Here is a 16267-nt window from a genome sequence, read left to right on the forward strand (position 1 = left end):
GATAAACAGGGTAACCCTGGACAGGACTTTTATGTCAGTCCAGACAGGCATCCTGACTTGTACCAGTTGCTTGCTGGGATAGGCTCTGGCTCCTCTGCAACCCTGAATTGAATAAGATGGTAAAACATGGATGGATGGATGATGCTAAAACTTTCTATAACACCAGTCAAATAAGCAACAGCACTGTGGAGATCTGATAACAATAATTGCTTACACATATATGGCACTTTTCTGGACACTACACTCAAAACAGTTTTTGCAGGTAATGGGGACCACTACCACCACCAATGTGAAATGAAAGGCCAAGATAGGCCTGACTGTTGTGGGAAGACCGCAGGTGAAGAGGGAGAAGGAAAACGTGTCACAACGTTCTTGATTATTTGGTTACCGTTCTGTACATTTGTTTCTGCATTAGCAAATTCTGAGCATTTTTGTGTTTTGTAAAGAACATTGCTTGGCCATATTCTTATGTTTTTGCCCTAGCAATTGTGTTGATAAGCTGTGGAACAAAACAAAAAGGTGTTACACATTTTCTGCTGTACTGACTCTCTTAAGAAGGATTACATTATTTCTGTACTTCTAGTTTGTTAAAGGAGTGTTTAAAATGTCATACTGCAAACCTTCCAGGTGTTGTTACCACACACATGTAAGCAGGCTGCCACCATCGCCTATGGCTCCCTCTTCATTAACTTGAATTGTCCAAAAATTGTACATTTTTATTTATTTTTTATTTTTATTTTTTATATTTTGGAATAAAAATGGCAAATAGGTTTAAAATAGTAAATATAACATGGCCCGTGTAAGGAGCAATAGGAATTTAGGAGTCATAACTTTCACAGTGCTGTTATGTTTTCATTTTATTTTATATGAAAGTAATGAAGTTCCTTAGATATTGGTGTGATTGATAATAAACGTGCCATAATTAAAAGTGACAGGTACTGCAGTCCTAAAGGGAGAGCACCACCTATTGTACAAATGAGGAATTGCAGAGACAGCTCTAGTGAGTGACCTTATGAATGAGGAACACCAGAAAGTGCATCCTCTTTTTCTACACAACTCCAAAACACAATTATATATCAGGATCTGCCATTCTGTATAAATACAGAATAATTAATTTTAAAAAAATTCTCATGAAAGAGGATAATTAAAAGAAAACCCATCACAACCTTCATTATAGGAGACAATGTATATTCACACACTGTCCAGAAGCTCACTCTATTTTTCTGGGTTTGATCTTCATACTACTTGATATGCTGGCATCCAGCATATTATGTAAAATTAAATGTATGTATATTTACAGCTTATAACATCACATAGGAATCACATTTAGGAAATAAAGACAATTTTGTCTGAGTGTAACGGGAGGCGGTCCAAGGTTCCCGCAAAGCGTAGTTCAGGACCCTATGCAGACGGTATAATCTGGAAGTAAGTGGAGAAGGACAATAGGGAAGAGACGTAGAGGATCAGGATGGGTTGACAGACAGGGGGGCATGACTACAGGGATCCAGTGCTCGGGGGGCGTGGCGATGGCAAACAAGTTCAGGCAGTCAAAGGTGAATCTGGGGCCAAAGTCCAAAACTTTTGAATTTGCGGATCCATCAAAAGCGAAACAAACACAGTTAAAAACCCGGAACGGGGTCTGGAACAGGGACTGGGAATAAAATGAGGGTAACGAGGCCAGGCGCTCCGAGCCCCGGACTGAGATAGTCAGGACACCGTGATGAAGCCTATGCTGTCGGGTCTCTCCCATGGGTAGGTGGGCTCCCGGGCTGAGCCAATACTGAGCCAGGCATAGCGGGAGCACCCACCTTATATAAATACGGGCAAATGGGACAGGTGCACGAAATGAACTAGAATATGGAAGAGTCGGAGTCCCCTTAAGAGGACGGATTCCGATCGTGACACTGGGAAAGATTTCTCATAGAATGAATTTATTTCACTGTTAAACGGTAGAAATATTATGTGTGCTTTGATATAGTTTCATTCTTTTGTATCTTTAATTTCAATTTTACAGTATTTAAAAACATGTTTTAAGTGTTATAAATGTGTAATCCACTGCCTGTTTAATTCTTGATTTGGAGCTCAGTTTCACTCACTAATGGAACACCTTGTTCAAACTGTAGTAATGCAGTCATACAGTATACAGTACGTCTGATGAGCCTACACACAATGAACTAGATGAATACACTTAGTTTCCTGAACTGTTAATCTAATCCTTGAGCCTTTTTTTTGCATAAAAAACATATTGGTGAAAAATGAAGCAGATGTTTAAAACCCAGAGTAGTTTGGAGAATTCCTGAAATAAAAATCATAACGTGGTAAACAAAAGTGAAATTAATATGTTGTCTTTTGTCTTTGTCTGTTGTCTTTGGGCTGAGAACATGTATTCCTATAATTCCTAACACATCATAGAAGGCTGAAAATGTGTTATTATACACAATGGAGCAGTGTGGCTATGTTAGCTCAATAATGTCTGTTAGCTTTAATTTGTGTTACTGTCTGCCCTGTGTCTAATTCAATGTGTGCAACTTGTTTCCTCATAAACCTTACTGGTGCTGGAATATACTGTATACTCTAATTTAAACTCCAAATCACTCTATCTTTGGAAATATGTGCTTAGGGTCCTTATTTGAATGAGGTTTTTGTACCGTATTACATAAACTCGTTATTCTCAAAATGCAGGTGGTCTTTGAGAATTGAAGCATATGAGTCGTGATAATCTATGAAATAAATAAGTGATGAATTTGGCACTCACTTCACCCACATAAAAACTGTGAATTGAATTGGGATCAAATTATAATCACAGGGACTCAGGCTCTATGTGGGTATACAGTATCAACAGAATGAAGAGGCTCGTTTGTGAAATAATACCGTAAAAAATTACACAATGAGATGCTCAGGTTACAAAGTAGGATTTTTTTGGCTATTTTTTTGAGCTAATGATTTTACCATGATCTGCTTTCATAGATGTTGTAGTCTAACATGTACAGGCTAATCACATCATGAACCACAGAGATCTAAAAATATGTACTACCTAACATACAAAGTAATGTTCTTCAAGAAAATTTCCCTGATGATCTTTTTGGTTAATAGCGGTTTCTCATTTTGTTTTCCAGCACACCACAGTGCTACCTTTTATCTTAATTGAGATGAGAACAACACACCATCGCTATCCCAGCAGGCTGTGTGGGCTGGTAGCAGTCTGCAGCTTTGCCATCGGATATGTACTATGGTAAGATCTTAATCTGCAATTCATGCTCACTTTTGCTCTAAGTAAGAGTTGCTGTTTTTGTTTGCATGTGTGTATTATGTAATTCACTATGCTTCAGGTTTGTGTGATTTAATCAAAAATTTTCTTAGTATTCTTTGGCTGCCAATACCATGCACATTGTAGCACATCCTGTACCCTCTGCTATAGTTCTCTAACCGTGGGGAAATCTCCAACAACGACCCCATCTAAACAGCACCGCTACTGAATCCTGCTCATTACATATATTACATGTATGGAAAAGTCTAGAATGTCAGCTAGAAATTATTGGATAACAATCTGATTCTGAAATACAGATGTATCCGCAAAATGTATGCAGTGTTCTAATGTGCCTTGGTTTTCATGGTTCCCTTTAATGTTTGGTGACAGCTGGGTACAGATACCCAGTGACTAACAGGCAGAAGGATCTATTAAAGAGATCCTGTGGGGATAATGTGAGGCACTATCATCTATTCCCAGGCACATTTACTTTTTGAAATGTGTCTAGTATTGAGAGGTGCTCCCGAGAACAACTACTGGAAAAACCTGGGAAATACAGTTCTGCTTACAAGTAGGTTGTTCAGATCGCAAAGCTCATTATAATTGTCATATACTGTGACAAACCAATCCATCTTCGCAAATCCCAAATCTTTGAAATGGGACAAACTAAGCTCTCCCAAAAGAAGACATTGAGTTGCTAGTTACTGACCTCTGTAAAGTTTTGTTCCAGTTTTTGGTGATTAAGTATTATCATTTTAAGAAATAGGTGCATACAGTACAAATGTGTTTGTTCTTAAAGGTTTTTCTGGAGATAAACACTGTATCCCTGTAACCTCACACATTACTCCCAGGAGCAGTCATGCTTTTGACCACTTTTTGTATGGCAGATATGGAAACACATTTAATCTCTGGTGTTCAGATTTTGTGCAGTGTAAAAGAACCTACATTCCTCTGCTTTAACGGTTTTTAAAAAGATGTATAACTTGACTTGACAGATTTGACACAATGTGTTAGTGGTGATGTGAGTATACCTGAAGTGGAAGAATTGTGGTTTTCATCGCTGTAGCTAGATGTGAAACCCATTCAGTCCTTATCCCTTAGAAATTAAAAGGATTAAATAAAAAAGCTCATAGAACTCCATGGATTTGTCTTGCTTACGAAATAGAGAAGTAAGGTAAATCCATACACAGTGTTACATGGGATTACAGAGTCTGGATGATTGGAGAAGCAGTAGTAAGCTTCAAACAGGATAATTTCAGATTCACAAGGTACTGCCTTAGTATATGTGTCAGATATGAGCACAGCTCTCGATTTCTGTCAAGAGACTACCATTATTTTTTATTTTAAAAATATTATTTATGCAGACGGCAGTGAAAAGTTTATTGAATTATTGAATTTTCTTCTTCTGTTAGTCATTCTCTTTCAGAAAGTTCATAGGTTTTAAGATGTCTTGGGTAATACAGAAATAGAATGACAGTCCTGTCAAATGGTTACTGTACATCAGTGTTTGATTCTTGGTTTGATGTGTTTTATATCAACATTGATAATCAAAAGAGCTGTTATATTAAGAGATTGTTATTTTCTCATTTAGATTTTTTTCCAAATGTAGGAATCCTGGTAAAAATATATGTTTTTGCTGGTACAGGAAAATGAATAAACTGTATTTAATACTATATTTTTAACTGCATTTTTCCATAACTGTTATGAAGTTATTTTTAATTAAAAGGGTCAGACCCTAATCTCACCCACTTCCACTTATCTAAATATAAATCTGACATTTCTTCTGTGCCCTTTTCCTCATTTTATTTCCCATGATACCATTCAGTGCTCACTCTTGCAAGAGACAGACCTTTCTGTGCAACTCTCTGTACCTCCCATCTTCAACCTGCTCAAAGGAAGCCATCCCCTATACTCCTGCCATCTCGGCAAGCCACAAGAACACCAGCCCAGTTCAGAAGCTGGATTTCTTCTAGAATCAAACCCTCCCCAGAACTCCAGTTCCCATTCGCCGTCGCCTCTAAGTATCGTCACACTGTTTTCATCTACTTCCCCATCTCTGGAACTCTCCACAGCGACCAGCACTATCACTCTCCTGCTCTCCATGTTCCTGAGTCCACTCTCCCAAATGGTTGCCTTTCTCACTTCAACTTTCTCACTTCCCATCTCAGCAGCACCAGTCTGCTCCCAACTAATCCAAAACCCAGATCCATCTGCAGTCCTACACCTCTTCTCCCAGCGCATCTTTTTTCCAAGTCAGACACAAAACACAGCCCTGTTCGGACAACATGGAAATCGACCTGCTCGCTGGAGTCACCAAGCACTTCTTTCTCCTTCGGCCCTTCATGATGATGTCATCCCTCCATGGAGTTCCAGAGCAAGCACTCCCCTGGGACCTCTCCCTCTCCTCTCCCAGATATTCATATGCATCCATGTCCTCTAATCCCATCCTCTATCTCCAGCCTTCATTCTCTCTTGTCCCTTCTGAGAGTCCCTCCCTGGGCTGCTCTTTTCATTCATTAATAACATGAATTTTCTGTTCTTTCCCCCCTTTTCATCACCTGGCAAGTTCTCATCCTTTCCCTTTGATGTCAAGAACTGTCTATAGAGACATTCAATATTTGAAGGGGATGCAAGATCCACAGTGCCTGACATGAGAGTTTGTACTGACTGGAGAAATGACATCCCTCACTGCCTACTTCAGGGCACCCTGCAGCCCTGCAGGAGTCTGTGTTTTCCATAATGTCGAGAGGACGCTGGCACAACCAGTCCTAACCCAGGTCTGGCAGCACTCAGCCAATGACACTGTTGGGAAACAGAGCGTGACACTGTTTGGGAAATTTCAGTCCTAGTCATCTGCTGACATGATTGAGGCTACACCTTGCAACATTAAAAATGTTAACAATTGGAAAAGACTAGAATATGTGTGCTAGAGTAGGGCTAGGTTGTGTGTCTAGTCCCATATTCATATTTCGTATGAATTCGTATTTTGTATTTTTTTATTTTGTAAAAGTAAAATGCTTAGAAAGTGTGGAAAATCTGTTAGTAACATGATTCAGGGGACCTTCACAAATGAATCACTATAAACACCTGGAACATAGTGTCCAGGAGGTTTCCAGGCTTCAGAGACCAAAAAAAAACAAACAAGCAAAAGATTAATGAACAATACTTCTACAAACAAATATGAAAGAATGGTTACAACCACACCTCAACACCTAATAACATTACCTGAAACGAAACTTCTGACTACAATAACAATTTGCACTGTGACACCCTATTCAACATTCTATTCAATCCTATTCAATCCCTTATTCACCGGATTCACAGACAAACAAATAATCAAGCAGTGTGAGAATGCACCTTCCAAATCTTCATTTGAGTATACACAACAACCGACTTTGAGGCCGTATTGTCCTCTGGCCTCTAGTGGAAGGCTCATGGTTATTGCATTCCTTGCATGGAACAACCTGCCTTATAAGGCTTATCTTTAAATTATTGTCCTTTTCTGGGCCAAGGCCAAATCAAAACTTTGGCCGCCATCTACAGTACAGAATCACAAATTACAAACCCATGCTTTGGTAGAGACTTTCCTATGGGTACAAAAAAGAGGCTTGTTTCAAACAATAAGTCATCATCAAGTACAAGGATGGTAATTTGTGATTTACTGGAATGCTGAATTTTTTATTTGTTCTGGGCCCTAGGCAGCTCATTGTTTGGCAGTCCAGGTCTGATTCACAATCCTGACATTCTTGACATAGTCAATAAATGTGGGTTGTCATCTTCAGTGTATAATTATAGAATGTTTATTGCAGTTTGGTTTTTCAAACTTTCCCTGAAACCACAGAGGAGTTAATCTTACTGGTAATTAAGGGAAAAAATGTATAACATGAAATCCCCTTTCATTTTTTTATTATTTTACTGTTGTGTTTGATGCACGTGTGCATCTCTTGGGCTGTGTGATTGTGAAACTGTGAGCATTGTGAGCACGATTTTCTCAATTGCAAAAGCAGCATTGCTGAAACCACATGGAGAACTCTCAGAACAGATCACTTGTGAAACTGCTCACATATTTCACTGCATAACATGAACATTGCAAAATGTAACAATCACAGCAGCAGGATTTCCATAAAGCAATTTTTTGGGATTTTACAGTTTTTCTCGACTGCTTGAGCACATTTGCCGAAACAGAATACACTTCTTCAAAACAATTAACATGCAGCCTCAAAGTGAAACACATTGGACAAAATGACACATTCCATTAGCAAAATGCACTGAGACTCTCAAAACATTAAATACGTGACAGAAAATATTTCAATTCAATTCAGCTCAACTTTATTTGTCATTATACTTACACAGGTGCATAGTATAATGAAAGTGTTTCTCATTAGTCTCTCAGGTGCAGTATACAGTATATATACTGTAGAACAGCAGACAAGACAATAGACAGAAAATACAATAACAATACCAGTGTAAACAACAGTATGGTACCAGTGTGACAGTACCCATATCTGTTAAAAACTGTGCAAAAGTACACAAACAGAGCAAACAGTGCAAAATAATTCTGCGATTATCAAATAGCACAACTACAATCAAGTAGTTTTAAGTTCAAGTTCAGCTTACATTCAATTGTCGGAGGTATGGTGTATGTAGTGGTATAGGAGTACAGTCGTTGTGAGGAACAGGAAGAAGTGAGAAGAGATCATAGTTTGGTTGAGTGGGAGTGGGGGGGTCACCAGATTGACAGCTCTGGGGAAGAAGCTATTTTGGAGTCTAGTGTGTGACTGGAACATCCAGAACTTCTACTGGTGGTAAGGGGACAAACAAGTTCTGACTCGGGTAAGTGGGGTCAGTCATAATTTTGGTGGCTTTTTTCAGACTTCTGGTGTTGTAGATTTCCTGGATGGATGGTAAGGCACTGCCGATGATGTGTTGGGCAGTTTTAACCACCCGCTGCAGTGCCTTACGGTCAGATGCGGTGCAGTTGCCGTACCAGACTGTGATGCAGCTGGTCAGTATGCTCTCCACCATACATCTGTAGAAGTTGGTGAGGATCCGTGGATGCAGGCATGTTTTCTTTAGCCTTCTCAGGAAGTACAGCCGCTGTTGATGAGACTGGAGGTGTTGAGTGCCCATGTGAGGTCCTCAGTGATGTGATCACCTTGGAATCTGAAGTTGTTCACCATCTCCACCGCAGTCCATTCGATGTAGATTGGGGAGTGGACTTGTCCTTGTCTCCTGACGTCAACGATCCAGTACTACCTCCATGAAAACATACAACTTGTTATCCAATGAAGTTACGTTTCAATCGGTTGTTACACAATGGCCTAGTAAATACTAACTACAACCATTCACATACCCTAGAGATGTACTGTATACTTGGTATACTGTAGAGGGTTGTGATGACTGTTTTGCAAAAAATGTTTAGCTTTTGCATTGTGTGTGAAAGCAATGAGAAATTAATTCATGTAGGTTGCTGCGTCAGCATGCGTAAGCTGCAAAGGAACAAGTAAAGGTTTATTCTATTCTGAAAAGAGAAGAAAAGAAACCCAATGTTTCAGCTGTGGAGCTTTCTCTGGGTGTGATAAAGAGGGAAAAAATTGTTCTCATTAGGTTAGGATGGAGATAAAGAGAACCCCAGTTTCATTAAAAGTGTCTAAGTAATCTAGAAAAACTGTAACTTGTTTCTTTTAAGTTGGTTTTCATCATGACATCCATTCTATACGATAATACTCAGAAAAAATCTCACTACCCAAAAAATCATTACACACATAGAAATGCAAATTTCACAACTTAAGTATCCTGTCACATTCGAGAGATTCAACCTGTGCAATGAATGCTGCCTTTTTTTCACTTGAGCATAAACATATGATAAATGTGCTTGAAATTTAAATATCTAAATTTGAAATATCTGAATAGCTTAATTTGAAATATCTAAATATGATATTTAACACCAGGAACAACATCCTCACATACTTTTGGAAAAGGGTTTGACAGAGCAATGGATCGGGTGTAAGTTCAATTCAAACTGTGTGTCTTGTAAAGACATGGAAGCAAGGAAATGCCATGTTTGTGAGCTACATATTGATTTTATATTTTTCACAGATAATGAAAAAATGCAAACCTCTGTGTTCGGCATCTTACTGTAAAAATGTAAGAACAGTTACAAACGAGAAGAGTCCATTCTGCCCTCGAGCTCATTTTATAATTAGTAGCTACTTGATCCAAGGACCCAAGCATCAATGTGATATAGTAAGTCAGTCAAAGCAGCATTGCTGTATCCGCTTGAACAGAAACACAAAATACTCTGTTCTGTTTCAGAGATTCAAGATAGTAACAAGCTGTCTTGTGTTTTCTAAAGAAACATCCTAGTAGAAATAACACATTCAATAAATGCTGCAGTGTGAATTTCTCTTAATATCTATAAGGTCAGTGTTAAACTTAATAAAAAGTGTGCAGATATACGGAATAAAAGATGCAATTTAAATTGAATTATGTGGGTAGCAACCAACACACAGTTTGGCAAAACAGAATTAATGCATCTTGTTTTAATTTAAAGTGTAATTTGGAAAAAATAAAAATCATTACTTAAATTAATTGTATTAAATCACTTTTTCTGTAGGCCTACCAAGAATATGGTTAGACTTTTCCATCAAGGTTAGACTATCATAAAAAAGTCCTCAAACCTAATTTGTGTAATCTGCTTTGGGCAAAAAAATGTTTGTTTTCCTCTTCATCTGGAATGTTAAGTTATTTTAAACACTGTTTTATGATTAGCTGCATTGAATGTCCTAACACATACTTTCATTAAGCGTTTCTATGGCAACAGTGGCTGCACTTCAGTTTATCCTAATAATAATGGGGACATAATAATGGACTGGAAGCCTTTTTATGGGCAAGTAAATACACCACACTGCGGCATCTGAATCACAATGCATGGTGATTCTGCTCAATGAATGATTTTAATCAAATTTGGCCTGAGTGGTCTGATAGCCTTACACAAATCCTGTACAAAGTGAAACTTGGCTTGTTTTGATGGAGTAACATAGGGTGAATTTAATGAGCTCCACATTTGTTGCACTAGTGTTCCAGGCAGAAAAATAAAAATACAAGCTTTCTAATGGTTCCTAATTCTGGAACACGAGACAAATACTGAAACCGAGTAGCTGAAGGATTGCACTGGAGGAGTTTTATTTGCATGGGTATGCTTTATGCACTCTAGATTGTTGCAGTCCTTTGTAAGGGATGTTTTAAGGGTGCTGCTTTCATTGATGGAAAGGCAATACATAGGTTTTAATGTATTAATCATCGCAAAATGTACAGCATAATTGCACTATGGACTGCGTGTGAATCCTTTGTTTCCAAATAGAAGGAGGCCACTTGATCCATTGTGCTGACTTGAATTTCCATTTTTAGAGATCAGACAGGAAATCAATACCATACTGACCCATACTGACAATGTTTTTCATCTGCTTAGCATGGTCTGAAAAAAGGACAACAACAGAAGGTAGCCTTACAGAAATTTAATGAAAAAATATTTTTTGAACAATGCATTGAGGTCAGACAGTACAGATTCACTAGAAAAGAAGCACTTAATTTACTTGATGTGTTGCATACTTTTTCTCTGGAAGTCCACTTCTAGCAATATAATGTAGAAAACTCAAAGATTTTTTTAAATTAAAACATTGCAAATCAGTTGTGGGTTATTTGGAGTAAAGTTAATTTTGCACTGGAGAAAAGAGTTTGGATGTCTTCATTGCATGAATTGTTTGCCAGGAAAGCAATTGATTAAATGTGACAATTTCCTGTATTATCGTAAAAAGCTCATACTATACATTAGAATAGGGCTGGTGAACTCTGCATTTCCAGCATGGCTCCAGCAAATCCTTAATTATCAGACTGATCTTCAGCATCGAGATTCATTAAGCAATTAATGAAATGGCACAAAATGGACGTACTGTACCATGACTGACTACTTCTGCACTTCAAGGACAGGCCTCCTAATGAAGAGAATTCTCTCAACCTGAAACAAGGGCTTGGCCAGTTCTGTGTTTAGTGGTGAAGGCTAGTTTGTGGTTTGTGTTATAACTATAGCAGCAGTCGATTGGTTCTCAGTCCTGGTCCTAGAGTAGTCTGTGTCTGCTGGTTCTTTTTCTAAATGGACCTTTAACCACAAGAGCTTTTTGGTGCCTGTAACTGATCTGCTTGATCTTTAGACTTTTTCTGCACTCAGGCCTTGGTCCCTGGTTAGAGTACATTATTTTCCACAATTCCAGTTCATAGAACTTTGTTCACTCTCCTGAATGGTCTAATTAAGATGTTTTTTTGTCAAAACGGTTCTTAATAGATAAGTGATTGATTATGACCAGACAGAGGTAGGAATGACACTACCTCTGTCTGGCCTCTCCTGTATCAGGCAAGTCCCACAGTGAGGCACTGTTTTTTCTTCTGCTTAAGAGCGATTGGTTATATTTCAACCAACACTCCTGAATGATGGCAGTCCTGAAGTTGATTATTTAGTACTGGACTCACACCACTTCCCAGTCTTTTTGCAAATGTGCAAAAATTTGAAAGCAAATTAAAAAACAATTTCAAATTGAAGACTGATATCGATTTGGCTGTAAATAAGATCTCAGATGGAGCAAAAACCAGAAGGCACAGGAATTAGCCAGGATAAGAACTGAGAACTATTCCAGTGGGTTATTTATGAAATCAAAGCCTGAGTGCAGATAAAGTCTAAACCTTAACCCGAAAGCAGGACCAGTCACATACAGTACACCTGGTCAGATAGCTCTGGTGATTGAGGGTCCAATTGGACCAATAGCCAGCAGACTCTTGGGAATAAGACTGGCTTGGAAAATGCATATATAAAGGGTTTTCATTTTAATGATATGGTGTTCTGAAAGGTATACAGTACTGTATTTTGTCATGACTACACAGAAAGCTTTTCCTGTTGGACCCTTTAACTCTCAGTTAGATACACTTCCGAAACTACACTGACAATAATGTGGGGGGAAATAAAATTTGCGACAACCTTTGAAAGTCATGTCTCAGCCATCCTAGTCAAGCAGATATACATATGCTTTGAAATCTACTTCGGATAAATGGATATCTGGATGTCATGTTCTTTTTCTTCTCTCTTCCTTTTGCCCCAAGGATGTGCTGGGTTCACCATGTCACCGGCGTGTGGGTCTATCCTTTACTGGATCGAATTGGTCCCATTGCCAAGATCATCTTCTTCACATTACTAACCGCTTTAATTAATGTCTACTATATTCTTGGGGAAATCCTGAACAGCTATATCTGGGATGCACCAAAATGTAAGTTCCTCTCTTTCTCTTTTCCTATTTCAAGAAGAATAAAAGCCAGTAGGCTCAAGGCTGAAGTGAGGTGAGGACAGTGAGTTGCCCAAACACCTGCCAATTCCAGTGTGGTTAGAGGATCTGTCTGCTTATGTTACAGGCACATCAGTTGATCCAGTCATTACTAATCCATTGCTAAGTGATGACTTTGCTGATATAGACACCTGCCATTTTACATTGCAGAAGTGTTTGTGCTTACAAGCAGGATTGTTTTAGATACCAGTCTTCTCTTGACAATCACCTGTTCAATACAAGACTAACCCAAAAACCATTTTATTTATGCATAGCTCTCGATGTATTCAAGCACACTTTACCTCGTGATCTCAGATTATGGTTACAGTTTAGAAATCTAAACCTCATATAAACAAACACGATCCTGTTAAATATTTCCATGTTTTTCATCTGGAAAGTGTTACAGGATGGTTTTGTGTCACGCCTTAAGTGAATGCAAAGAATGAGAAATGCAAGGAAATTAGAAATAAGAAAAGCACCCTTTCAGTTATTTGAAAGAGTTTTTTTATAAATGATTTGCTGGCTACAATCAACTGTCACATGACTGGAATGGCATATTTGAATCTTAGAGTCCATTTATTTAAAAACAGTACCAATGGACAGTTGCATGGATTTTAATTTTAATACTGGTAAAACAATTTTACTTCAGGGAATTATTGATTCTTATACAGTAATATTATCTTCTTATGACTTCCAGGTGTTCAGGAAACAGGAAAACCAAAATTGGACTAAGCTTTGGGGCCAAAGAGGAAGTGACAGCTTTTCAGCACTAGACATTCAGACTCGACACTCGACCTAGAAGAAAAAGAGACACAAATAAAAAAAAGGCTAATATGGTTAAAACTCTTGAAGAACGTGAAGTGGATTTTTATCTCTGTAGATACACAGAGTTAAGAGTTGTCTAAAGAAAACAGTGTTTTCACCAACAGAATGCTCTGTCCATATTGTTGCATAGCGACAAAGGATTTATGAACAGAGTGAAGAGGAGATATGGAGGACTCATTTATGAACTGCATACTCGTGTGTTTCATTTACAGGATGTTGGAAACGTACCAGTACAATCATTATTATTACCACATATTTCCAAAATCCAGATATTATATAAAGTTTTATGATGTAGCCTACTGTACATTGTAAATCTTATCTGAACAGGTGTGGAATGTAAGATTTTGATCTGCTTTGGCAGAACAAGGAATGTCTTTCCCTTCGAATTATAACTGTTTGCAGCACACGTTACTTTGGTGTATGGGCTTTTGTTTCATTCACTGAGGATTTGCAGTATTTTTGTGGTGTAGCGTCTTTTAAAGCTGTGCGATGAGGTATTGATATGTTCTAAGGCAGCCACACTGAAAGAGTAGCTGATAACCTGCATTTCGTCTTCTTCTGTTGAAATGATGTTGTAATGTTTTCATTGTTTGAAAATTGAAATCTTAAGGTCTTCCAATAAAGGTATTAATTTATCCATGTTGGAGTGTGACCACCAAGAAAAGATGATAGATGATTTTCTTGAGGTGTTTTACTTTTGTCATATTATGAAAATGTATGCAAAGAGAGGTTTACCCCAACTTCAAAAAACGAAGCTTGTTTAAAATGCACCTGTCCCTAAAATGTGAAATGTGAGTCTGTATACTACATTACATGACTACATGGGGGAACAGGGTGGTTTTGATTCAACTGAAAAGCAAAATGGCTCGTTTTATGACTTACTGTTTTTTCCTGCTTGTTTTTTGGCACTTTTCAGCCACATGTCTGACATGGAAACAATTCAAACATCACAGCTGTTGCAAAAGTTCTCAAACAGACTGTTCTCAATGGAAAAAAGAAAGTGGTTCTTGATAAATTCACATACTGTACATAAGCAATACACAAATTCAAAAAGTTAGGAATCCAAATCTTGGGTATCTTAGAGAGACTGGGGTGGAGAACAGTGATGTTCATTCTTTTTCGGCATAATTACTAAATTCATTTCCATCCCTTAACAGATAAATATCTCCACTTTTATAATACACAACAGGCTGATTGTTGTCTAAACATGTTCACCCCCAATGAGTTCTTCTTTTTACTTGTAAAAATTAATTACCGGGGTGGGCATGTATTCCTCCTGATATATCCATTACAAAAATATCTATAGTTTAGGTTTCTGCGGAGAACTATATAAACCATTAAGCTATTTTTGTAAGGATTGGCTTAGGATAGCTAATATGATGGTTTCCCTACAAACATTACTGTTCTTTCTTTTAATTATTGGAAAGGAACACACACCCTCCCTGGCCACTTCACCATGTATAGGGAGGATATATCCACCAGCAATCACACTGAAACAGCTTGCTCATCAAATTAACAATAATGTTCTCTCCTCTTCAAAGTCTGTCATATATTTTAATGTGACCACTGTTTAATTGTGCAAAGAATTGAGAGAGCATTATGTTTTCAGATTTTCACAATCACCTGACTCTATCTCTAAAGGTATTCTCATTAAAAGTATTGCTGCAGGTATGAAATTATGCTGAAACAGTTTATGCGAGATGAAATTAATTAAGATAATTACTTTCCAGCTTTTATGCGCTTACACTTCTGATGTGAGTGAGCTAATCAGGCATGTCCTGTTGGTTTTGTTTTTTTGCGACATAGGTAATAAAATAGTTTCATATTGCAGGAAAAAACAAATAACTATTTGTATTAATGGATGGGTCTTCTCATACAAGTTTTCAAATTCCTCCAAGGCAATGACAGTGTCAATCTGGTGGTCTTCTTCAAAAAGAAGATTGAAATGTGAACACACAAGCAGAAACTATGTGTAAGTACATTTAAAATTGAGACAAGGAGACACTTCTTTCAACCCATTGGATGTCTTCTGAATAAACACAAACCAGATGACACCAGAGGAGACTACATGGAAATACAAAACTAAAAACAGTATAAACTTCTTTACCCAGAGGGTTGTGGTGATGTGGAACAGGTATCCAGCCATCTTATTGAAGATTAGCCTGGCTTCCTGTAAAAAAAAGGTTGAATGAGATCCTCTTATCATTTAACTACCGAACTGCTGGATGGCTCAAATTACCCCCTCTCATTTGTAACTGTTTTTGTGTCCTTTCCAGGGGTCTGTGTAGATAAATGGCCTTGTGAACAACATAGAAAGAATCAGACCTGATTGATTGGCTACCTTGAACATCCAGGACTTGTGTCAGTGACAGGTACACCAGTAACAGGTACACAATAGGTCTGTCAGCAGTGCCTTTATAGATGTATGTCCAGCCAAAAGGGTTAATGTGTTATATGCCTTCCCCATGGAGTAATGCCTCCAGCTCAAGCACACAGAAACTGAGAGAGAACAATGAGCAGTGCTCAGGCACAAAGATAAACTGAAAAACCCACATTTTTGCTCAGTAATGAAAATCCATTAGGGATAAGACAAGCTATAATATGGATAGAGTTGCAAATGATTAATTTTGCTGATTATTTCCAGTTTCTACCATGTACTAGAACTTAAAGCATAAACATAGAGCCACATACAGTAGATGTCATTCCCCAATACCAGGTCTACAGCACCTTTGTGCACAACCTCCAAAAACAAACTATGAAAAAATGTGTAAGTTAACTACTGATGATTGGAAAAACATAGTGTACTGTATGCTGACAAACAAATTAT

The 16267-nt window shown here is 38.0% G+C and overlaps 1 protein-coding gene across 1 annotated transcript in view; it reads left to right on the forward strand.

Annotated features, from left to right (window-relative positions):
- aig1 (androgen induced 1) overlaps positions 1 to 14092 on the forward strand; it is a 59356-nt gene extending 45264 nt beyond the window's left edge. The window contains exons 4-6 of the mRNA XM_088626317.1: positions 3117 to 3232; positions 12398 to 12561; positions 13313 to 14092. Of these exons, the coding sequence (XP_088482443.1) occupies positions 3117 to 3232; positions 12398 to 12561; positions 13313 to 13347 (315 nt within the window). The 3' untranslated portion in view covers positions 13348 to 14092. The remainder of the gene's footprint in view (positions 1 to 3116; positions 3233 to 12397; positions 12562 to 13312) is intronic.
- The last annotated feature ends 2175 nt before the right edge of the window (positions 14093 to 16267 follow it).

Source organism: Lepisosteus platostomus, chromosome 3 (assembly GCF_059453375.1).
Source record: "Lepisosteus platostomus isolate fLepPlt1 chromosome 3, fLepPlt1.hap1, whole genome shotgun sequence".
Classification (NCBI taxonomy): Eukaryota; Metazoa; Chordata; class Actinopteri; order Semionotiformes; family Lepisosteidae; genus Lepisosteus; species Lepisosteus platostomus.